Here is a 19,846-nt window from a genome sequence, read left to right as displayed (position 1 = left end):
GATTTTTGTTAAATGATTTTTAAAATGTGTTAAACTCATCACATGGTTTTTCTTTCATAGTTTGTTAATATAGTACATTTCACTGACTGATTTTTGAAGATTAAGCCAAAGATATGTTCTCAAGATAAACCCCACTTGGTTATGGTGCATTACCTCTCTTACATATTGTGGATTTGATTTACTAGTATTTTGTTAAGGATTTGTGTCTGTGTTTGAGATAAATACTGGTCTGGAATTTTTGTCTGGTTTTGGTATCAAGGTAATACTCATCTCAAATGAATTGAGCAGTGTTCCTTCCTCTTCTGTTCTCACGTCAGTTTTGTGTCTTTGGAGGAGTTTGTCCGTCTCGCCTCCGCTCCGCAGGTTCCCTTGTCGTGGGTTGGTGTGGGACCTGCGATGCTGTCCTGCCTGGTCCTGACACCAGCAGTTAGGGTCTCCTCACTCTTCATCTTAATCGTTCTAGCTAGAGAGTTCACTGGATTTTGTTTATCTTTCAAAGAACCAGTTTTAGTGTAATTGTTTTTCTCTATTGTTTATCTTTTTTTCTATTGCATTTATTTCTACTCACATGTATTACTTCTTTCCTTCTCCTTACTTTGGCTTTCCTTTGCTCGTCTTCTTCCAGTTTCTTTTTTTAAAATCCAGAATGTGTTTATCGGGATGTTTTTCCGTTCGTCTTGGTTCAGGGTGCTTTCAGTTGCTGCCACGCCTGCCCCTCCCACATCGTCTGCTGCTTTCGTGGTGGCAGAGACGGTGCCACGGCCCCAAATATTTACTCTCTTGCCCTTTAAGAAAAAGTTTGCCAACTTGTAGTACAGGAGAATAAGCAGAAAATACAGACAATTCACAAAAAGAAATGTAAAAATAGTTCTCACACATGATGTTCATTCAGCCTTTTTCGCAATTAGAGAAATACACATTGTTGGTGGGAATGCAAAGCAGGTCAGCCTCTCTGGAAGAGCAGTTGGTAAGATCTGTGTCTGTACTTCCGTTTGGACCCAGCAGTGCCAGTGTAGGAGTTTACCCTGAATGCACACCTCTAAAAATAAGGAAACACATGCACACGAGGTCGTTCATCGCAGCACTGTCTATACCTCCAAAATATTGGGAAGTACCTGCTATCCAAGCCTCTCAAACTGGTTGAATAAACCTGGTACATTCACACCGTGGCGGACTGTGCAGCTGCCAGGAGTAGCAAGAAGACCTCTATGACCTGGAATGAGGTGCTTTTCCAGGAGACATTAAGTGAAAAGACGAAGAGTAAAGGAATGTTTGTAGTACACCGCCTTCTGTGTGAGAAATAGGAAAATAAAGCAAGCATAAATCTACTATCTCTGTAGAAGGAAATGCAGGAAGGATAAGGCAGAAAGCAATGGGCTGGTTCAGCCCGCAGGTGCATGGGGTGGGGTGGGCAGAAGGACTTTAGGATGGAGTGACATTTCTTTGAGTTTATCTTTTTATATAGTTGTGATTTTTAGAAGTTCATTCTACACCTTCGAAACATAAACTTAATGGATGGAAGGAAGGGAAAAACCCTAAAACTGAAAGGAATTGTAAATAAACAAACCTGATTGTATTTCCAAGAACTACGTAGCCACCCTTAAGAGGGTGAGAGGAGAGAGCTGACAGAGGTCAGTGATGGACACAGCACCCTCGGTCCTGGACGAGGCTGTGTAGGAAGCGCAGCAAACCAATTTTGAACTCTTGTTCGTAGCTTTGTTTCTGTAGTGGTTTGGGTGCAACAGTTGGAACGGATTCTGTATGTGTGATAGCACTGAGCGAAGGTGTTGGTGTTGGGAGCCGGGGTTCTCGCTGCAGGAGAAAGGCACCCAGACGTGGAGCACAGCACTGGGGGCCCTGGCGTGGACTTGGGGCTCTAGGATAGAGACCTGTGTCTGTTACGCGGCCCGTGTGCACATGTGTATTGTATGTGTAAGGGGGTGTGCATATCCATGGATACATACGTGTGCATGTGCACAGCATACTTTCTCAGCTCCATGTGCTAGAAGAAGAAAGACACAGAGCAGTAGCTGTGAGCACACCGAGGCGCCAGGTCTTGGCCTTCAGTACCTCTCCCTCTCGGGAGAACCAAGAAGGGAGGAAGGAAGTCAGGCATCTGCTGTAAATGTCAGTGGACTGCTCAAGCTGGAAAATAATTCGGCAGCTGTTGCAGTAAACTTTGCCTCAGGTGAATGACCAGTGGCTGTTTAGTGGAGGGAGAGAGCTGGATGAAGATCAGGACACTCGTGAGGTCTCACACTCTTATTAGTGGCACAAGCTAAAACTAGTACCGATAGTGGAGCGCTGGACGGCATGTTGCCCGGGTGACAGAAACCTGCGTCCCCCTGAGGGTAGGTGGGTGTCCTGCGGGTCTGGACGTGATGCTCAGGTACTGCTTCAGCCGGGAATGCAGCATCTGACTGGAATCCTGAGAAAACCTCAAGCATATGCAGGATGAGGTTTGTGCTACTTAACGATGGAAAGAAGTGGACTCTTTCAAAGTGCTGGTGTTGTAAAGGACGAGGGAGGCTGCTGAGCAGGCCAGTGAGTGCAGCGCTCAATGGCCGGCCCAGCCCTGGAGGAGGGAGGCGCCGGTGGCCTCGTGGTGCACGGGGGTGGCTGCGGCTCCAGGCCTTGCCCTCGCCTCCTCTGCCAGCGCGCCTGCTTGTGTTCCCACGTGCCTTTTCCTCCGAGCGCTTGTCACCGAGGCTGGTGTTCCACCAGCACGTGTACGTATTTCTGCTGGTTTTTGTGCAGCAGACGGTGACCTGTTTGAGGGCAGACTCTTATTTGTCTTGGCTGACTTTACATCTCCCAGAACGTCGATTCCTTAATAATTATGGAGGACACCAGAGAGCTTTTAGCTTGTGCGGGTTATATCTCTGTACATTTACCATATTAGAAATTAAAACTTAAGATTTTAAAAAATATTTATATATATATATATATAACTCATTTTAAAATTACAATAATAAGCTCATTATCTCTTAACATAAGTAGCACATATTTATGAAAACAGTTCTAATACAACGAGATGCCGTGAGAAGGGCAGGCTTGTCTGCTGTGGTTGCTGGTCTCTCGTAGCTGGCGAGAGAGCAGCGTCTGGGTGGCTTCCATCTGCTGGGCGTCCCGCACTGTGTGGCCTCTGGAAACCTCCACTGTGCGCGTGTGAGAGAGGAGAGGGAAGGAGCAAATGGCGTCTCTAACGTGACCCCTGAAAGGGTCTCGGGCACCCCCAGGGGTCCCTGAGCCACTCTGAAAACCGCTAGCTTAGAACAAGTTCTGGTTCCTGGAAGGCATTCAGTAAACATTTGTCAGATGAACTAATAAATTCCAAAATGGCCACTTGAGGGGGCCAGCGCTTGGTTGGATTTACAAGTTCCGACGCGCTCACACGGGTGGTCTCTGGACCCGGGTTCCGCATCCAGCCTCAGCGCTCTCTTCCCGTGGCAGGTGTCCCCGTGAGCAGCAGAGTGTCCTCCAAGATCCAGCAGCTTCTTAACACCCTGAAGAAACCAAAGCGCCCTCCACTGAAGGAGTTCTTCGTGGATGATTTAGAGGAGGTGTTGGAAGGTGAGTGTCCCGACTCCGGCACACTAGTTTGTGCAGACAGGGCAGCCGTTACATCTGAGGACACAGGCAGACGTCCTTCATGTGTGGGTCAGACCCAGACTCTGTGGTCATCGTGTGTGATGGGGACCTCAGTGTCACACACGACCTCGGGCTCTGTGTCAACAGCTCGTAGTTAAGAGACAGCGTCTCTCCATGCCTCTGCTCCGGTGGTTAGTACTTTGTTAGAATACATCTAAAATTTCATTTTACTTCCACGATTTAAATTTTTATTTAAACTTTAAATCTGAAATACTTGTCTTCCCGTGGTTTTATGTATTTATTTATTTATTTTCCCCTTGGTTTTAAAGTATTATATCTTTAGCAAAGTTTGGGCTCTTCAGGATTTTAGCCTCTCATTTATGAATGATATATATAGTCAGAGAAAAAGAATATAGACTTATTTTTTTAATTACCAAGAAACAGAAAGGAGTATAAATCTGTAGAAAAGTAAGAGAAAGTGAAGCCCTGTACAAGATAGCAGCGTGTGACGTGTGGCTGGGGCCTCGGGGCACCCGGCCGTCCCCTGCCCCCGGCCTTGCACCTCTGCTGTGCGGTAGTCCCACAGACCAGCTCTGGTGTCTCCTCCTACTTGGGGATTAGACATGGCTGTTAGGGCACGTCTGTGTAATCAAATCACGCCTTTCAAATTCAGAGTTCAATGCTATGAATGCTTTTTAGGAAGTCTTTTGTACATTTGGGCAAATCTTGATGACATATCCACTGGAAACATAATAGATTTTACTTTATTTTTTTCTTTCAACGTGGTTTGAGCGCCTAAACTGAAGTGGTGATTCTACTCTCATCCTTTATAAGTGGGGACACCTGCTTCTCAGGTGCCTTCTGGGTGAAAGCCTGGGGGTCGTTGTAATCCTGGGGTTACAGTAGCCAGGATTCATCTAGATCCATGACTAGCTCTCTTTCCATCCTTGCTCAATTGGTCTGTGACTGTTACAATGATGGGGAAATCTAAACAAATTATGGTAGCCTTCTTAGAATTGGTATTTTTAAAGAAGAAAAATATAAAATGTGAATGCCTAACAGTAGAGTATGTGCCTGGTTCTATGAAATGCCGCTTTTCACATTCGGTTTTGCTTGTAGTGCAGCAACCAGATCCAAATCAGCCGAAGCCTGAGGGCGGCCAGATGGCAGTGCTGAAAGGGGAGCTGCTGGCTGTGGGCAGCACCTGGCCACCGTCACTGCTGGCCACCTTGCGGCAGTGGGGCACCACGCAGCCCAAAGCCCCGTGCCTGACCGCCCTGGATACCACGGGGAAGGCCGTCTACACCCTCACCTATGGCAAGTGTCAACAGAAGGTAGCTGGGCGCCGGCTGGCTGTGAAATGTTATATGTTGCACGACACAGACGTGCAGCTTGAGGGACATGAGAGAACAGATTCCTGACAAGCGGACACAACTGGCAAGGAAACAGTACCTCGCCTCCCCCCAGGGGCCCTCCCGGGCCACTGCCCTTCCCCCACCGGGGGACCACTCCCTGCCTGGTGGTTTCGAGAGTTCACATCTGTGTGTGCATTTCTGAACAGTGGAGTTTAGTTTCGTCTCATTTTGAACTTTGGACAAATGGCGTCAAGCAGTATGTGTTTTTTGTGTTTGGCGTCTTTTGGTTCCATTCTACGTGTTTATGTAACACGAATTGCGTGCATTTGGCTGGACGTGTTTTCACGGAGCACTCAGCCCCCAGGCACTTCTGGCCCCCAGGCTGGCGTCCCCCACAGCCGAGGCCAGTGCCCTGCTGACCGCTGGGCGTGAGCCAGTCCGAGGTGCTCTGGGCTGCGTCTTGCTCAGCGTTGTCTGAGGTTCACCCCTGTGCTGTGTGCTGCGTGGTCAGTTCATTCTCGTTGATGGACAGTCTCTCATTGTGAGAATGCACCACAGCCAACGTCCGAGCTCAGCGGCAGGTGGGCATCTGGGTTGTGTCCGCTCCGGGACTGCTGCGTGTCGGACTGTTGTGAACGTTCTCTGTGGGTCTCAGGTGGACGTGTAGGCGTTCGTGCTGCTGTGGGTATAGGACTCGCGCGTCAGCTTCGGGACGAGCTGGCGAGCTGTTTCCACCCCGCAGCCCTGGGGGAGGAGTTCCAGCACTGGATACCTTCTGTTCCCGTTGGCCTTCCTTGAGGAAGCATCGTGGTGTCCAGTGCCTGGTGCTGAGGGTGCTTCTAATGTGCTTACTGGCTGCTTGAACACCTCCTTCTATGACGTACCCAGATCTTTGGCTCATTTTTCTGTTCGCTTGCTAAGGCTTTTTATGTTTCAGATACACACCTTTTGTCCAGTACATGTTTTGCAAATATCTTCTTCCACCCTTTGCACTGCCTTTTAACACTTTTAATTCTGGCTTTAGATGAATAAGAAGCCATAACCTAATGTAGTCTAATTTATCTGTTTTCTCCCTTTTTTGTGCTTTCTGTTCTGTGTAGGAAGTCTTTGCCAGACCTAAGGTCACAAAGTCATTCTCCCCCTCCGAGTCTTCTTCTGAAGACTCGTTCTACTTTTCACACTTAGTGTTATGATCCATCTACAGTTTAGTTTTGTGTATGGTGTGAACTTGGACTCATTTTCTCTCCTATGAATGGAACTGACCCGCTATCATTTGTTGAGAAGCAGCCCTTCCCCCAGATACGGCTTTGTCATCCGTCAAGTGAAAACTGTACTTGTGGGTCTGTTCTCTTCACCATCCGTGCTTCCTGAGTTGCTGGAGCTTTACGAGTCTGTGTTGGATGTCAGTCCTCCAGCTCTGTGATTGCGCCTCAAGATTTCCTTGACTATTCTTGGCCCTTTACATTTCCATTTTCTATTTATTTATTTAATTTATTTATTTTTGGCTGCGTTGGGTCTTCGTTGCTGCACGCGGGCTTTCTCGAGTTGCGGCGAGCGGGGGCTACTCGGCTACTCTTTTTTGCAATGCGTAGGCTTCTCATTGCGGTGGCTTCTCTTGTTGCGGAGCACGGGCTCTAGGTGCGTGGGCTTCAGTAGTTGTGGCACGCGGGCTCAGTAGTTGTGGCTCGCAGGCTCTAGAGCACAGACTCAGTAATTGTGGCACACAGGCTTTGCTGCTCCGTGGCATGTGGGGTCTTCCCGGACCAGGGCTCGAACCCGTGTCCCCTGCATTGGCAGGCGGATTCTTAACCACTGTGCCGTGGGAAGCCCTCCAAGTAAACTTTAGAATCAGCTTGTCCATTTCCAGAAAAAAATCCTGCTGGGGTATTGATTGGCAGTGCACTGAACCCATAGTCCAGCTTGAGGCGAATCAGTGTCGTTGCAGTTATGGGATCTTCCAGCTCATGACCCTGGAATATCCCGCCGTTGAAGGCCTACCTTAGTTTCTCTCAGTGACGTTTTACACTTTTGAGTCCAGGAGTCTTGAGCTTCTTTCATTAGATTTATTCCTATTGTAATGGAATGATTAAATTTTTTCGACTCAATTGTTGCTTGTAAATAGAAATGCAATTGATCTTTTTTAAATGGTGACTTTGTATCTAGTGATCTTGTTAAAGTGACGTATTAATTCTTTTTGGTCTATTAATGAGTAGTTTTGGACATCCTGTGCACAAGTTGAGCCCCTGTGAGCAATGACGGCGTTGTCTTGGCCTTTCTAGTTCTCACATCTTCGGTTTCCGTTCTTGTCTCACTGCACAGGCTGGAACCGCCAGTGCAGTGTGAATCCTTCTCTGTTTTAGGTGGAAAGCAGTTGGTCTTGAAGTACGCTGTTTACTGTAGCTTTTTTGCTTGTTTTAAGGTAGTAATTCTTTGTCGTAATGAAGTTCTGTTTCTAGTTTGCTGAAAGTTTCGCATCGTGGATTGGCTTTTTCTGCTTCATCGAGGTGACCATACAGTTTCTCTGCCTCCTCCACTAACCTGATGAATTACATTGATTAATTTTCAAATGTTAAGCAGCGCTTGCATTCCTGGAATAAATCCCACTTGGCCAAGATACCTTTCCAATAGATGCCTGGAGTCTAGTTGCCAGTATGCTGTTTGGGGTCTTTGCACCTGTGCTCGTTAGAGAGATAGCTCTGTAATTCTTTAAGACAGGAGCTCGCTGCGCACTCATGAGTGTGCTTTGCTGACAGCCTCCACCTGGAATTCAGCTTCCGGGTGCGGGTTACACGAGGCATTGGGACAAGGCCTGTGTTCCGCTCAGCACAGACTTCCCTTGTGAGGGAGCCTGCAGGGACTGCGGCCAGACGGCATCGCCCGCATCTCACTGTCCCGCGCTTCCCGGGAGCCCTTCTGGTGCCTCGCTCTGCCGTGGTACTTCTCTCCTTGTCTTTCGATTTAAGTCTGTATCCACTACACCCGTAAGACACCGCTCACTACTCTTGCCTTTTGAGTCAGGAGTCGTGCTGTTCTTTCTTTCCTTTGCGGAATGTTCCTTCCTGCCGCTCCGCGTTTCTCTCTGTAACCTCTCCTGCTGGCTGTGGGACTGCCCGCATCTTCCTTTGTGAAGGCGGACAGGCATCTGTCAGCACTCTGAAGACTTTTGTGATATCTTTTGAGGAGTGAGATGCCAGATTGTTGCTCCTCTCTGGATGAGGATGTGTCTTTTTCCCTGTGATGGCTTTTTGGCTTTGGCTTGCATCTGTCTTACTGTGATATACATATTTAGCTGTTAGGTTCTTTGAAAGTTTCCTGCTTGGGGTCCACAGGGCTTCTTAGATCAATGGAGTGGTATCTTTCATCAGTTTTTGGAAAAGTATAGCCATAATTTCTTGATATAGTGCTTCTTCCCCATTTCTGTCTCCTGTCCTCCTGGGACTCTGATTACATTTATATTAATACCTTTTCTGAGTCCCACGTGCCTTTTTTATATTTTGCATTCTTTTTTTTTTTTTTTTTTTTGGCGGTACGCCGGCCTCTCACTGTTGTGGCCTCTCCCGTTGCGGAGCACAGGCTCCGGACGCACAGGCTCAGCGGCCATGGCTCACGGGCCCAGCCGCTCTACGGCATGTGGGATCTTCCCGGACTGGGGCACGATCCCGTGTCCCCTGCATCAGCAGGCGGACTCTCAGCCACTGTGCCACCAGGGAAGCCCCTGTATTCTTTTTTTAAAAATTAATTAATTGATTAATTTTGGCTGTGTCGGGTCTTAGCTGCAGCACACAGGATCTTTCGTTGTGGCGCGCGGGCTTTTCTTTGCAGCCCACGGGCTTCTTTCTAGTTGTGGCATGTAGGCTCAGTAGTTGTGGCGCACGGGCTTAGTTGCCCTGCGGCATGTGGGACCTTACTTCCCCAATCAGGGATTGAACCCACGTCCCCTTCATTGCAAGACCGGTTCTTAACCACTGGACCACCAGGGAAGTCCCATGACATCCTTTTTATATATATACTTCAGTTTGGAGATTTTCTGTTTTCCTTTATTCACATTTTCTAAAACTGGTGTGATCTGTGTGACCCTTTCCTCTTGCGGGGGGTGTCCCCAACCATGGGTTTTGTCTTATGTAGCAACTTGGGGGCTCTGCCTGGCCTTTCAGAGGTTTCCACCCGCTGTGCATGGCCCCGAGATTCAGCAGACTCCTCTTGAAGACCCGGTCTCCGCGCCCCAGCAGCAGCACTCCGAGGGGCACAAAGCCATGAGATGTTCGTCTCCCGTGGGTGCCAGACGCTAAGCCCCGCCCTCAGCTTTTGTAAGAACAGCTGCAGAAGGTCAGCTCACCTCCCAGGGGTTTCCCCAGGGGTCTTAACTCCTCTAGTTGTCTTTGCTGCCTCTGATGGATGGTTTTTCATTTTATCCAGTTTTAAGTCATTTTGGGCGCGAGTGCTGGTCTGCCACCACTGTTCTTTCCTGCTTGGAAGCAGAGTCTCAGACCTTTATGCTTTTAAGATTCATCCATATTATTGTGTATAGTTGTAGCTCATTCATTTCTGTTGAGGAATGAATATTGAATATTTCAGAATGTATGTCTCCATTATACTGTTGATGGACTTTTGGGTCATTTCCAGTTTTAATTGTTACAGACAGTGCTACCGGGAACATTCCAGTATGTGCTACCTGGTGTGTAAGCGTGCATTTTTGTAGGGTATATACTTAGGAGAAGAGGTGCTAGCTAGTTCTGGGATTATGACATCTTTACATTTATCAGATAATTCCAGACTTTTCCAGTTTGCACTTACCTGATCAGTGTATGTGTCCCACCTTCTCCCTGTCATTGGCAGGCTTATTAATTTTGGCTAATCTGGTGAGAATATGGTGACAGTCATTGTGGTGCTAATTTGCCTTTTCCTGATGACTGAGTAGGTTGAGATCTTTTCCTGTTTTTGATCCTTTGGGTTTTCTCTTTTGTTAAGTGTTGTTGAATCTTTTGCACTTTTTTTTTTTTTTTTTTTTTTTTGCTGTACGCGGGCCTCTCACTGTTGTGGCCTCTCCCGCTGCGTAGCACAGGCTCGGGACGCACAGGCTCAGCGGCCATGGCTCACGGGCCCAGCCGCTCTGCGGCACGTGGGATCCTCCCGGACCGGGGCACAAACCCGTGTCCCCTGCATCGGCAGGCGGACTCTCAACCACTGCGCCACCAGGGAAGCCCCTTTTGCACATTTTTATACAGGGTTATTTGTGGGTGTTTTGTGTGTTCTGGATGCCAGTCCTTGTTGGCGGCTTACTGTGCGCCCTGACCATTCACGGCCCTGCAGCAGGCTTCCCTCCTCCCGTCCTGGTCTCTAGCTCTGCTGTTCTCTCACCCGCCTTTAGACTTGCCGCCCACCCGGAGGGAGTTTAGTTTGTGTGTGTGGTGTGGGCCTGGGCTCCGGGTCAGTTCTTTAGGAAAGATGGCAGGTGTCCCGTTCTTGTCACCTTGGTGCTACCCGTGTTGTAAGTGGAGTTGTCCACATGGGGGTGGGTCTGTTTGGGGTTCTTTGTTTTATCACGTTGATTTATATTCTACCCTTACGCCAATAGCACGTTCTTTTTTTTTGTTGTTGTTCTTTTTTTTTTGCGGTACGCGGGCCTCTCACTGTTGTGGCCTCTCCCGTTGCGGAGCACAGGCTCCGGACGCGCAGGCTCAGCGGCCATGGCTCACGGGCCCAGCCGCTCCACGGCATGTGGGATCCTTCCGGACCGGGGCACAAACCTGTGTCCCCTGCATCGGCAGGCGGACTCTCAACCACTGCGCCACCAGGGAAGCCCTTTTTTTTTTTTTTTTTTTTAAAGATTTTTTTGATGTGGACAGTTTTTAAAGTCTTTATTGAATTTGTTACAGTGTTGCTTCTGTTTTATGTTTTGTTTTTTTGGCCTTGAGGCATGTGGGATCTTAGCTCCCCAACCAGGGGTCGAACCCACACCACCTGCATTGGAAGGCGAAGTCTTAACCTGAGAAAGTCTTCCTGTCTTGTCTCCTTCTTCCAGAGCATCTTGGCTTCTCTCGCCCTGGTATTTCAGTGTCAGTTTGTGTCAGGTGCCACAAACACACCTGTTGAGGTTTTGGTTATCGTTGCCTTGAGCAGTTTGAGGAGAATTAGCACGTTTGCGTTATGGTGCCTTCTAGCAATGGACATGATAGGTTCCTCCATTCATTCAAATCTTTTTCAACCTCAGTACTGTTTTATAAGTTTCTGGGGGGAGACTTTGCATATTTTTGTAACGCATATTCTTAGATATTTGGCATGTTTATTTAAATCTTATTATAAATAGTATCATTAAAATTTTTATTTGCTGTTTGTTGATGGCAGATAGATATTAAATGCTATTTGCATATTGCTATTATATCTGATAGCCTTGCTGATTTCAGTTATAGGATTCATGTTATGCGCAGTCACATCTTCTGCAAATAATGACGGTTTTGTTTCTTATTGTTTTACCTTCTCTGCCCCTTTCACCCCAATCGCATTGGCTGAGACTTTCAGTAAAAAGGCAGTTGTCCTTGACTTACTCCTGCTCTCTGAGGGAAAGCTTTCAATATCTGACCATTAATTATGATACCTCCTGTGGAATTTTTAAAGATGACTTTTAACAATCACATTAAGGAAGTTTCCTTTCATCCCAAATTTAAGAAGGATTTTTAAAATCCTGAATGATAAATTATTTTAGTTTTTTTCACCTTTATTCTGTTAATGTGGCAAATTATGTTGATTTTCTGTTAAACCTCTGCATTGTTGTGGAGAGGTCATGATGCGTTTTTCTTTTTATAAATATCTGGATTCAGTTTGGAAATCTTTATGTGTTACAGTTACAGTTATTAACATCTTGAGTTGACCTTTCTATTTAGGCAAAGGCAGCGGTGGTTTTTTTTTGTTTGTTTTGTTTTTGTTTGTTTGGCAGCGGTGTTTTGAGTTGACTGTTTTTCTCATTTATTTCTCAGGCCCCACAGTTCACTTATCTCACAACGTTGTGCCCAAGTTTAGACTATTTACAGCAAAGGGCATGTGGTTGCCGCATGGTTGCCCAGGGGTGGGGAGGGTGAAGGACGGTTCTGTCTTCCTGCGTTGCTGCACTGCGCAGGGTGAGTGGGAGGGCTGCTTCCGGTTTGGGGTGGACTCAGGCTTTTCTGTCTTCCTCTCCCTCTCCCCCTGCCCTTCACTGTCCCGTGTATCATGTGCCGTGTTCCTCAGGGAAGCACCCACAGGGCTGGGCACCTTCAGGAGGGGTCCAGACGCTCCTCTCCAGCCGCCCGTGGCTCTGCCAGGTTCCCTAACATCTCCCTGTCTCCTCTTGAGTGAAAGCAGAGATGAAGATGGACCCACCTCATGAATTGTTGTTGTAAAGGTTAAATGACTTATATGCCACTCTTATAAGGGGTATAATTGAGACACATTCAATGACATGAAAGCGCATTCACAGTGCAATGTTGATTGAAAAAAGGGTGAAGTATGATCCCATTTCTTAAAAATTATGCATACGTGTGTGTGTGTGTGTGTGTGTGTGTGTGTGTGTGTGTACATATATAACAAAGAATGCTTTTTTCAGCTGGCTTTTCTATATTCTCAATTTTCTATGATAAAATGCTCTTTTAGTTTTCTGTTAAGAAAAATAAATCTGTAAGTTGTTTTTAAGAGAAAACTTCATTGCAGCATTGTGCAAAATAATTATCAATTGGAAGCTACCTGAATTTTCAGCAATAGAGTAATAATGGTATGTTAATGGGATGTTATGATTGCTACATTAAAATGTTAATTATTAGTTTCTTAAATTTTACATTGCTTAGTATTTTTATTTTATTTTAGGCAAACTTTGGAGTCGGAGTTTAAAACTAGCTTATACTCTACTTAATAAACTGACTAGTAAGAATGAACCACTGCTTAAACCCGGAGACAGAGTAAGTAACCAAATGCACCTTTGTTGGAGTGAGTGAGAATGGAGACTAAAAATCTGCTTCATTGACATCAGTGTTCTCTCAGTCGTTCAGACTTACAGCATTAATACAAGGGATTTAAGTCAGCGATGAAAAAATATTAAACGTGGAGAAAGTTTGTGTTGATGTAGGTAAAATGATCGTTCCTTTTATTCTCCCTTATTGCCCCTTTCCTGATTCTTAAACCTCTTTTCTCTTTGACTTCATATGTATTGATTTTAATAAAAATATTACTGTCAGATATTAATCAGTGCTACATTTCCAAAGCGTAAGTTTTGTGCAGAAACATTGACCTTACTTTGAAATTCTGTGTGTTTTATATTCATCTCCTTCCCTCTTCCGTGTGGCCAGAACAGAACTCAGAGGAGGCTTGGGGCTTAGTTCCTCGTCCTGCACTGCCCACCATGGTTGGCAATAGCCACAGGGGGCTGTTTAAATTCAAATTAAATGAAATTAGAGTTTTAGTTCCTTAGTTGCACGAGCCCCATTTCCAGGGTTCAGTCACTGCGTGTGGCTGACAACTAACTACCATATTTGACAGCTCGGAGAAAGAACGATTCCACCATTGTGGGAAGTTCTGCTACACAGCACTGCTCTAGGCAAACTGAGCCAGACTTGGGGAACCCCGGTGTAGCGGGAGGTCCAGGATGGTGAAAGCCAGCATACTTAGCAGTGAAATCCCCAGTGAGGAAGGTTGCCTGAGGTCAGGTCACCCAGCAGGGAAGCTGTAGGGCGACAGGGTGGTGTGGGGTTTCAGGCTGCTCTCAAGCGCCTCAGTCTTTAATGCGGACCAGTAGCCAAGGACATTTACGGACCACGAAACTTCAACGTGAAAGAGCATAACCAAAGGGCAATAAATGGGGAAAAAAAGAAAAGGGGAAGCGGGGGGAGGGAGGGAGGCAGAGGAAACAAACCAACTTGGAGGAGAGCTAGATACAGAAAACAGTTTTTTAAAAAACTAGTCTTAATATCCCTGGAGATCTGAGGTGAAGATATTGCTCCATAAATCAACAAGAAGATGCTAGTGGGGGAGACCAAGAGGTGGAAAGTAGGAAGGAAAAACGGTGCAGATTAGACTTGATCAAGAAGGCCGGCATCTGACTGATAGGACTTCCAGAAAGAGAAGGGGGAACGGAGAGTGGCAAGTTTTTTGTTTTTTTTTTTTTTTTGCGGTACGCGGGCCTCTCACTGTTGTGGCCTCTCCCGTTGCGGGGCACAGGCTCCGGACGCGCAGGCTCAGCGGCCATGGCTCACGGGCCCAGCCGCTCCGCGGCATGTGGGATCTTCCCGGCCCGGGGCACGAACCCGTGTCTCCTGCATTGGCAGGCGGTCTCTCAACCACTGCGCCACCAGGGAAGCCCGAGTGGGAAGTTTTTAATGCTAATGATGATGCAAGACTATACCCCGGAGCAGGGGGGTGAAGGACCGGCGGGCGGTGCGGGGACCCCCACCGAGGCGCTTACCCCAGTGCTGCTTAGGGCAGGGTGCAGGAACCTCGTGGCCTCCTGGGGAAAGTGGGTTGTGCACAGAGGCCAGCAACCCCAGGGGGCCTCGGTTTCTCAGTGTGGCACTGGGGGAGACAGCTGTGCTTCGGAAGCCCAGAGGGAGTGCGGTCTTCCTGGGCAGTCGACGGATGTGCGGGTGGGGCACCATTCTCAGACAGGCAGGACTCAGAAGACTGGGCTCCTTCTTGGGAAGCTCACAGAAGGAGTGCTCCTGCTAACAAGTGAGTGGTCCAACCAGGAGAGCCACCAGGGTGGCCCAGGGTGACCGCCAGCTGCGGGCGAGGAGCAGCCAGACAGGACAGAAGGGTGAGGCCCCAGGTGGGCAGGCTGGTCGGCAGCTGGTGAAACCCAGGAGCCTGCCTGACTGGTTGGTTATTTAGAAATTCTATTGACAGGTTTGACACACCCAGCGGGGCATTTCCGAGCAAGCTGTCCGGTGCACACAGAGGAAGGGAAGCCGGTGAAAGAGGCAGTGGCTGTCACCACCAGAGAGAAGGGGCAAGCTTGGCTATAGAAACGTAAACAGTACAGGAATGATTCCTTATGATACCTGGCACTTTAGACCTGTTGGAACCCCTGACTTATGTTGTGCTTTAAAATGATCCTAAGAATCACTAATTTCTTTCTCTTGAAGAAAGTTCTTGCAAGGACAAGGACTTCCAGATACTTTGTCGACTTGCAAGTGAATCCACGTAATTGGGCTAATTATAAAGGATTGATGAGATCACAGTTAGCGATGGATTTAGTGATTGGAAATGAATGGCAAGGTCATCCTCCTGTGATAATATGCTTTATAAAAGTGAACAAACACAACCTTTATAACAGATTCTCTAAGGACATGTATGTTCTACCAGACATCCAGTCTCGAGGCTAAAGGTCACAGTTCTTAATCGTGGGACAAATGCTATTAACACCAACTTTCAAAGGAGATCTTTGCCGTTTTCAACAAACTTACTAGAAACTTGATTTCCAGACCTCAAGTACAGAATTTTGATACAGAAACAGCTTAAATTTTGTCTTATGAAGTACAAGGTTATTAGTTATCCAAAGCCCTCAAAGGCCCTGTGTCAACAGTCCCCTCAAATACTATTTGGACTTACCATGTAGGTTTCGAGCACACTATTATTACAATATTGGGGACTTAGAAAAACCTCATCCCATAAATAGCTTTTAACTTAACCAGATATTATAAGAAATGGAAATTGGGATGATGGGAGAAGAGAAAGGTGGGGAATGAAGAGGGCTCAGTGTTTGTCTACAGTAACAGGAAATAAAACACATGTCCAAATACCTTCACACATAAGACACAGCAGTGTGAGCATAGTGTCTAAAAAGATGAGAGCAGTTGGCAAAGAGAGGATATGAAACACGTTAACAGTGGCTGCCTTGGGGAGTGGGGGAGGGTGATCTGGGTGTGGCTTTTCGTTAGTACTTTTCCTCATTTTAATTCTGTGTTTTAAAACTTTTTTGATAAAAATAAAAATGTAAGGTAAATGTAATAGAATATGTAATTTAAACAGTGGTAGCATGATGACCAGGTGGGCGCAGGGAGTGGACCCCCCGTGGAGACTCCGAGGGCAGCTGTAGGGGTCTTGCTGAGTTCTCTGCCCACCACCCTCCCCTGTTAATGTTTCGGTCTTGAGCGAAGGTCTGTCCAAGTAAAACGTTGGTGTCAGGATTTTTTCTTTTGGAAGATCTTTTGATAGACTTTGATTCCTGGTTCCCTCTTCAGGTCCAGTTGTTTTTCACCTGGGCTACTTGATGGTGGGTGATGGTCCATAGCATCCTTCCCTGAGTCACTGCTGCCCAGATGGTCAGAGTGGACGGAGCTGGACCTAGACCCCGCGGGCAGACCCAGCTGCGCTTGCCTTTAGCCCCAGGAGTTTAACATTATTTTGTCACATGCGGGGTAAAGACCGTAACCTAAAGACTGTGTTCTAGAAGTTACATGGCTGCAGACACTTAAGGACCAAGGGTTAGCACTCAAAGTAACGTTTTTTGTCTCAGCAGCAGGCATTCAGACGACTGAATTATTCACTAGTGGATTTCGTGGTTTTCCTTTGTACTCTCGTAGGTGGCGCTGGTGTTTCCTAATAGCGACCCTGTCATGTTCACTGTTGCGTTTTATGGGTGTCTCCTGGCAGAGCTGGTTCCTGTCCCCATCGAAGTGCCACTAACAAGAAAGGTAGCAAGCGCGGCGCAGGCCCCAGGTTCACAGTCCCTGAGGCTTCATCCTGAAGTCCACCTGTCCATTCGCAGGCCTTAGTCTCCTCACTCCAGGTGCCGTCTGGAGCCGGGGGACAGGCGGGCGGGTCTCAGAGAGATTAGAGCAGCTTCATCTCCAGACACTCTTTTTATGTATCTCGCTGGTGACAAGGGCACTGGAACAGCTGTTGGTGGGGCCAGTATCACTTGCTTGAATTTCCCAACAGAAACTAACATTTTCTCCTCCAATGCATAGAAGTTGGGATTTGATTGTTAAATCATTTCTCAAAATGGTGTGTTTATTGATAATAATTTCCATTCCTTGGGGATAAGTAAATCATTACAGAGATGTCTTTTAGCTCACTTCTAAGTGATAGTTTTTTTTTGTTTGTTTTGTTTTTTTTTTTGCTGTACGCGGGCCTCTCACTGTTGTGGCCTCTCCCGCTGTGGAGCACAGGCTCCGGACACGCAGGCTCAGCGGCCATGGCTCACGGGCCCAGCCGCTCCGCAGCACGTGGGATCCTCCTGGACCGGGGCACGAACCCGTGTCCCCTGCATCGGCAGGCGGACTCTCAACCACCGCGCCACCAGGGAAGCCCCCTAAGTGATAGTTTTAAACATATGACATTCTCTTGCATTTCTGTTCACGTCCATAACAGCGATCAGCTTCCATTGCTGACGGGGCGGGCTGCTGATGTTCTAGGTGGCTATTGCATTTTAGGTATAAATACCAGTCATCTGATTATTGAAAAATAGATCATTTTAGGAGTAGACTCAGCATGTATTTTAGAAAATCATAGTTTTCTGTGGTACCCAGTGTTCAGGCAGTTGTTCACATGAGCATTATCAGCAAGAAATATTCAAGAATCCCAAAGGTAAAGCTTGTGAATAAAAGCAGTATATCCCAAAGGATAATATATGATGAACAGATATTTGAATACCAGGATTCCTAGGGTAAAACTAGAGTTTGTAAAAATTGTAAGAAGAAAATGATAAAACTCTACTGAAGGACATATTCTGTGTGGAAATAATTAAGATTGCTAAAGGTCAGGCCTGCCCATATTAGTCAGTAAATTTCAAACACAAATCAAGTGTAAATTTCAATGCTGTTATTTTTGGAGTTTATTAAAACGGTATTAAATGTCATTTGCAAGAAAAAAGTTTGAGAAATTAGCCCATTACCCAGAACTTTATATGTCATGGCAGAAAATATATCTTTCAAATTTAAAAACAACTGTATTTTATTTGGATGAAAACATAGTATATACCTATAGTATATACCTATACAGGGCTGAATTGTCCTAATTTTCCAAGGGCTGAGAAAAAGAGTTCTGCTCTGTGTGAGCTGAGCGCCTCTGCCTTCTCTGTTTCTGCAGGATGCTGGCAGCCAGCAGGTCGGGTTTCTGCTGGGCAGCTGTGGCGTCGCCCTGGCCCTGACCACGGACGCTTGTCAGAAGGGCCTGCCCAAGGCCCAGACTGGAGAGGTGGCGGCCTTCAAAGGTGGGCCTGTGGGCGGGCAGCGTGCGGCCCAGTTCTCTGCTAAACCGGGCCCTTGGGCGTCCTTTCCTGTCAGTGACCATTACAGAGACGGAAGGGCCTTCAGGAAAAGCGAGGCCGTGTTCTAGGCCTTGGGGAATCTTGCTCCTCGCCTGGGTCAGGGTCTAGACCTGTGCTGTCCAGCCTGGGGGCCACTGGCCGTCAGACATAAGTTCATAAAGGTTCAGTGAGGCGAGGCTCCTCAGCCGTCAGCATCTCGGGCTGCGTGTTGGGCGGCAGAGGCGCCGTCGCGGGGAGCAAAGACTCCTGACCCTCGCCTCTGCCGTGTCCCTGTCTGCGCCCTCACAGGTTGGCCCCCCCTCACCTGGCTGGTGATCGACGGGAAGCACCTGGCTAAGCCCCCCAAGGACTGGCACCCATCGGCGCAGGATGCGGGGGCCGGGACCGCCTACATCGAGGTAGTGACCTCGCCTGGCGAGGCTGAAACAGACCCCCGTGTTCAGGGCTTGTTCCCCGAGTGTAGCTGCTGCTGCTTAGATCACAGGCGACAGCTTCTGTGCTTTGCCTTCACCCCAGAAAGATGAGGTTTCCTGTGGGAACTCACTCAGATCCTCCCCTGGGGACCAGCCTGCGTGCCCTGTCGCCCTTGGTACCTGCCCAGGGTGACCCGACTTCAGCTGAGGGTGTCACCTCGAGGGCTTGGGCGTGAAGTGCGCTCCAGTTGATCTGATGGCTGGTGAAGGGGGACGGCCTCCAGAGACATCGCCTGACGAGCTTGTGCTTTTGAAATCTTTCAGTATAAAACCAGCAAAGAAGGCAGCACCGTGGGGGTCGCGGTGTCCCACGCATCCCTGCTGGCACAGTGCCAGGCTCTGACCCAGGCATGCGGCTACTCAGAAGGTGAGGGCGTGGGGTGGCTCTCCGGCCGGGCACAAGGCACCTGGACGCTGTCCGCGTAGCATCTGCTGTTTAATCCATGTCGTGCGGCTTGTGAGCTCGGGGCCTCTGCTCTCCTGGACAGGTGGAGTTGGGACATTGGCGTTACAGAGCGTGAAACCCACTCACTACCCATTGGTCTGTGCCCAGTGGGCTGGTTCAAGCTGTGCCATAGCTGAGGGGCAGCGCATTTTGCGTTTTCTTATCGGGACACACTTTTTCTTACTGTTTTCTGTGGCTGGCTTTGGCTTAAGCTGTCTTACACTCGGATGTACCAGTGGAATCTTTGTGGTCAGGGCTTGTCTCTTGGCAGTGTACAGGCAGCTCCCCCTTTACTGTGAAATATCAGTTATGTAACGTAGAGAACTTTACTTCTCTCCACTAAAATACTGGAATTGAACAAAACTAGGAAGTAAATTGAGTGGTATGTGTAAAATCTGACATATCAGTGTTTAGAAGCAAGGGCTAGCTGAGGGCACCGGGCAAGACTTCGGTGGACCTTTGGAAAAGGATTTTAGGTGTGTTCAACGGCCTACGTAATTTTTTTAAAATTCTATCAAATCCGGTCCCCTGGTTGTCTTTTTCTTCAGATCCAGTGCTAACCGTACATGTATCACCTATAATTTGGGCTCTTTAGCCAACAAGGGAACGTGTGTACAGTATTCTTATCAGAATGCAGCAGCATTTCCTGGCACACAAACCAAACTTCCTATTCACTGTTGGGTGTTCCTTCTGTGGGTGCACCTGGCGTCCCCAGGCTCTGTCCTCTGCCCGAGCTCTGAGCTCAGGGCTG

At 47.7% G+C, this 19,846-nt stretch overlaps 1 protein-coding gene across 16 annotated transcripts in view; it reads left to right on the top strand.

Moving 5' to 3' along the window:
• Positions 1 to 19,846, top strand: part of DIP2A (disco interacting protein 2 homolog A) — a 92,822-nt gene that overhangs the window by 34,760 nt on the left and 38,216 nt on the right. For all 16 annotated transcript variants that reach the window (XR_009532665.1, XR_009532666.1, XM_060100296.1 and 13 more), the window contains 7 exons: positions 3,454 to 3,573; positions 4,711 to 4,908; positions 12,783 to 12,874; positions 16,490 to 16,600; positions 17,997 to 18,120; positions 18,466 to 18,575; positions 18,915 to 19,017. Coding sequence is in view for 14 of the 16 variants with exons in the window: in XM_060100296.1 (XP_059956279.1) it covers positions 3,454 to 3,573; positions 4,711 to 4,908; positions 12,783 to 12,874; positions 16,490 to 16,600; positions 17,997 to 18,120; positions 18,466 to 18,575; positions 18,915 to 19,017 (858 nt within the window). In the remaining 2 variants the exon portion in view is untranslated. The remainder of the gene's footprint in view (positions 1 to 3,453; positions 3,574 to 4,710; positions 4,909 to 12,782; positions 12,875 to 16,489; positions 16,601 to 17,996; positions 18,121 to 18,465; positions 18,576 to 18,914; positions 19,018 to 19,846) is intronic.

The sequence above is a fragment of the Mesoplodon densirostris genome, chromosome 5, assembly GCF_025265405.1.
Source record: "Mesoplodon densirostris isolate mMesDen1 chromosome 5, mMesDen1 primary haplotype, whole genome shotgun sequence".
NCBI lineage: Eukaryota > Metazoa > Chordata > Mammalia > Artiodactyla > Ziphiidae > Mesoplodon > Mesoplodon densirostris.
The sequence above is the reverse complement of the archived record's forward strand: the minus strand, read 5'-3'. Positions and strand labels throughout refer to the sequence as shown.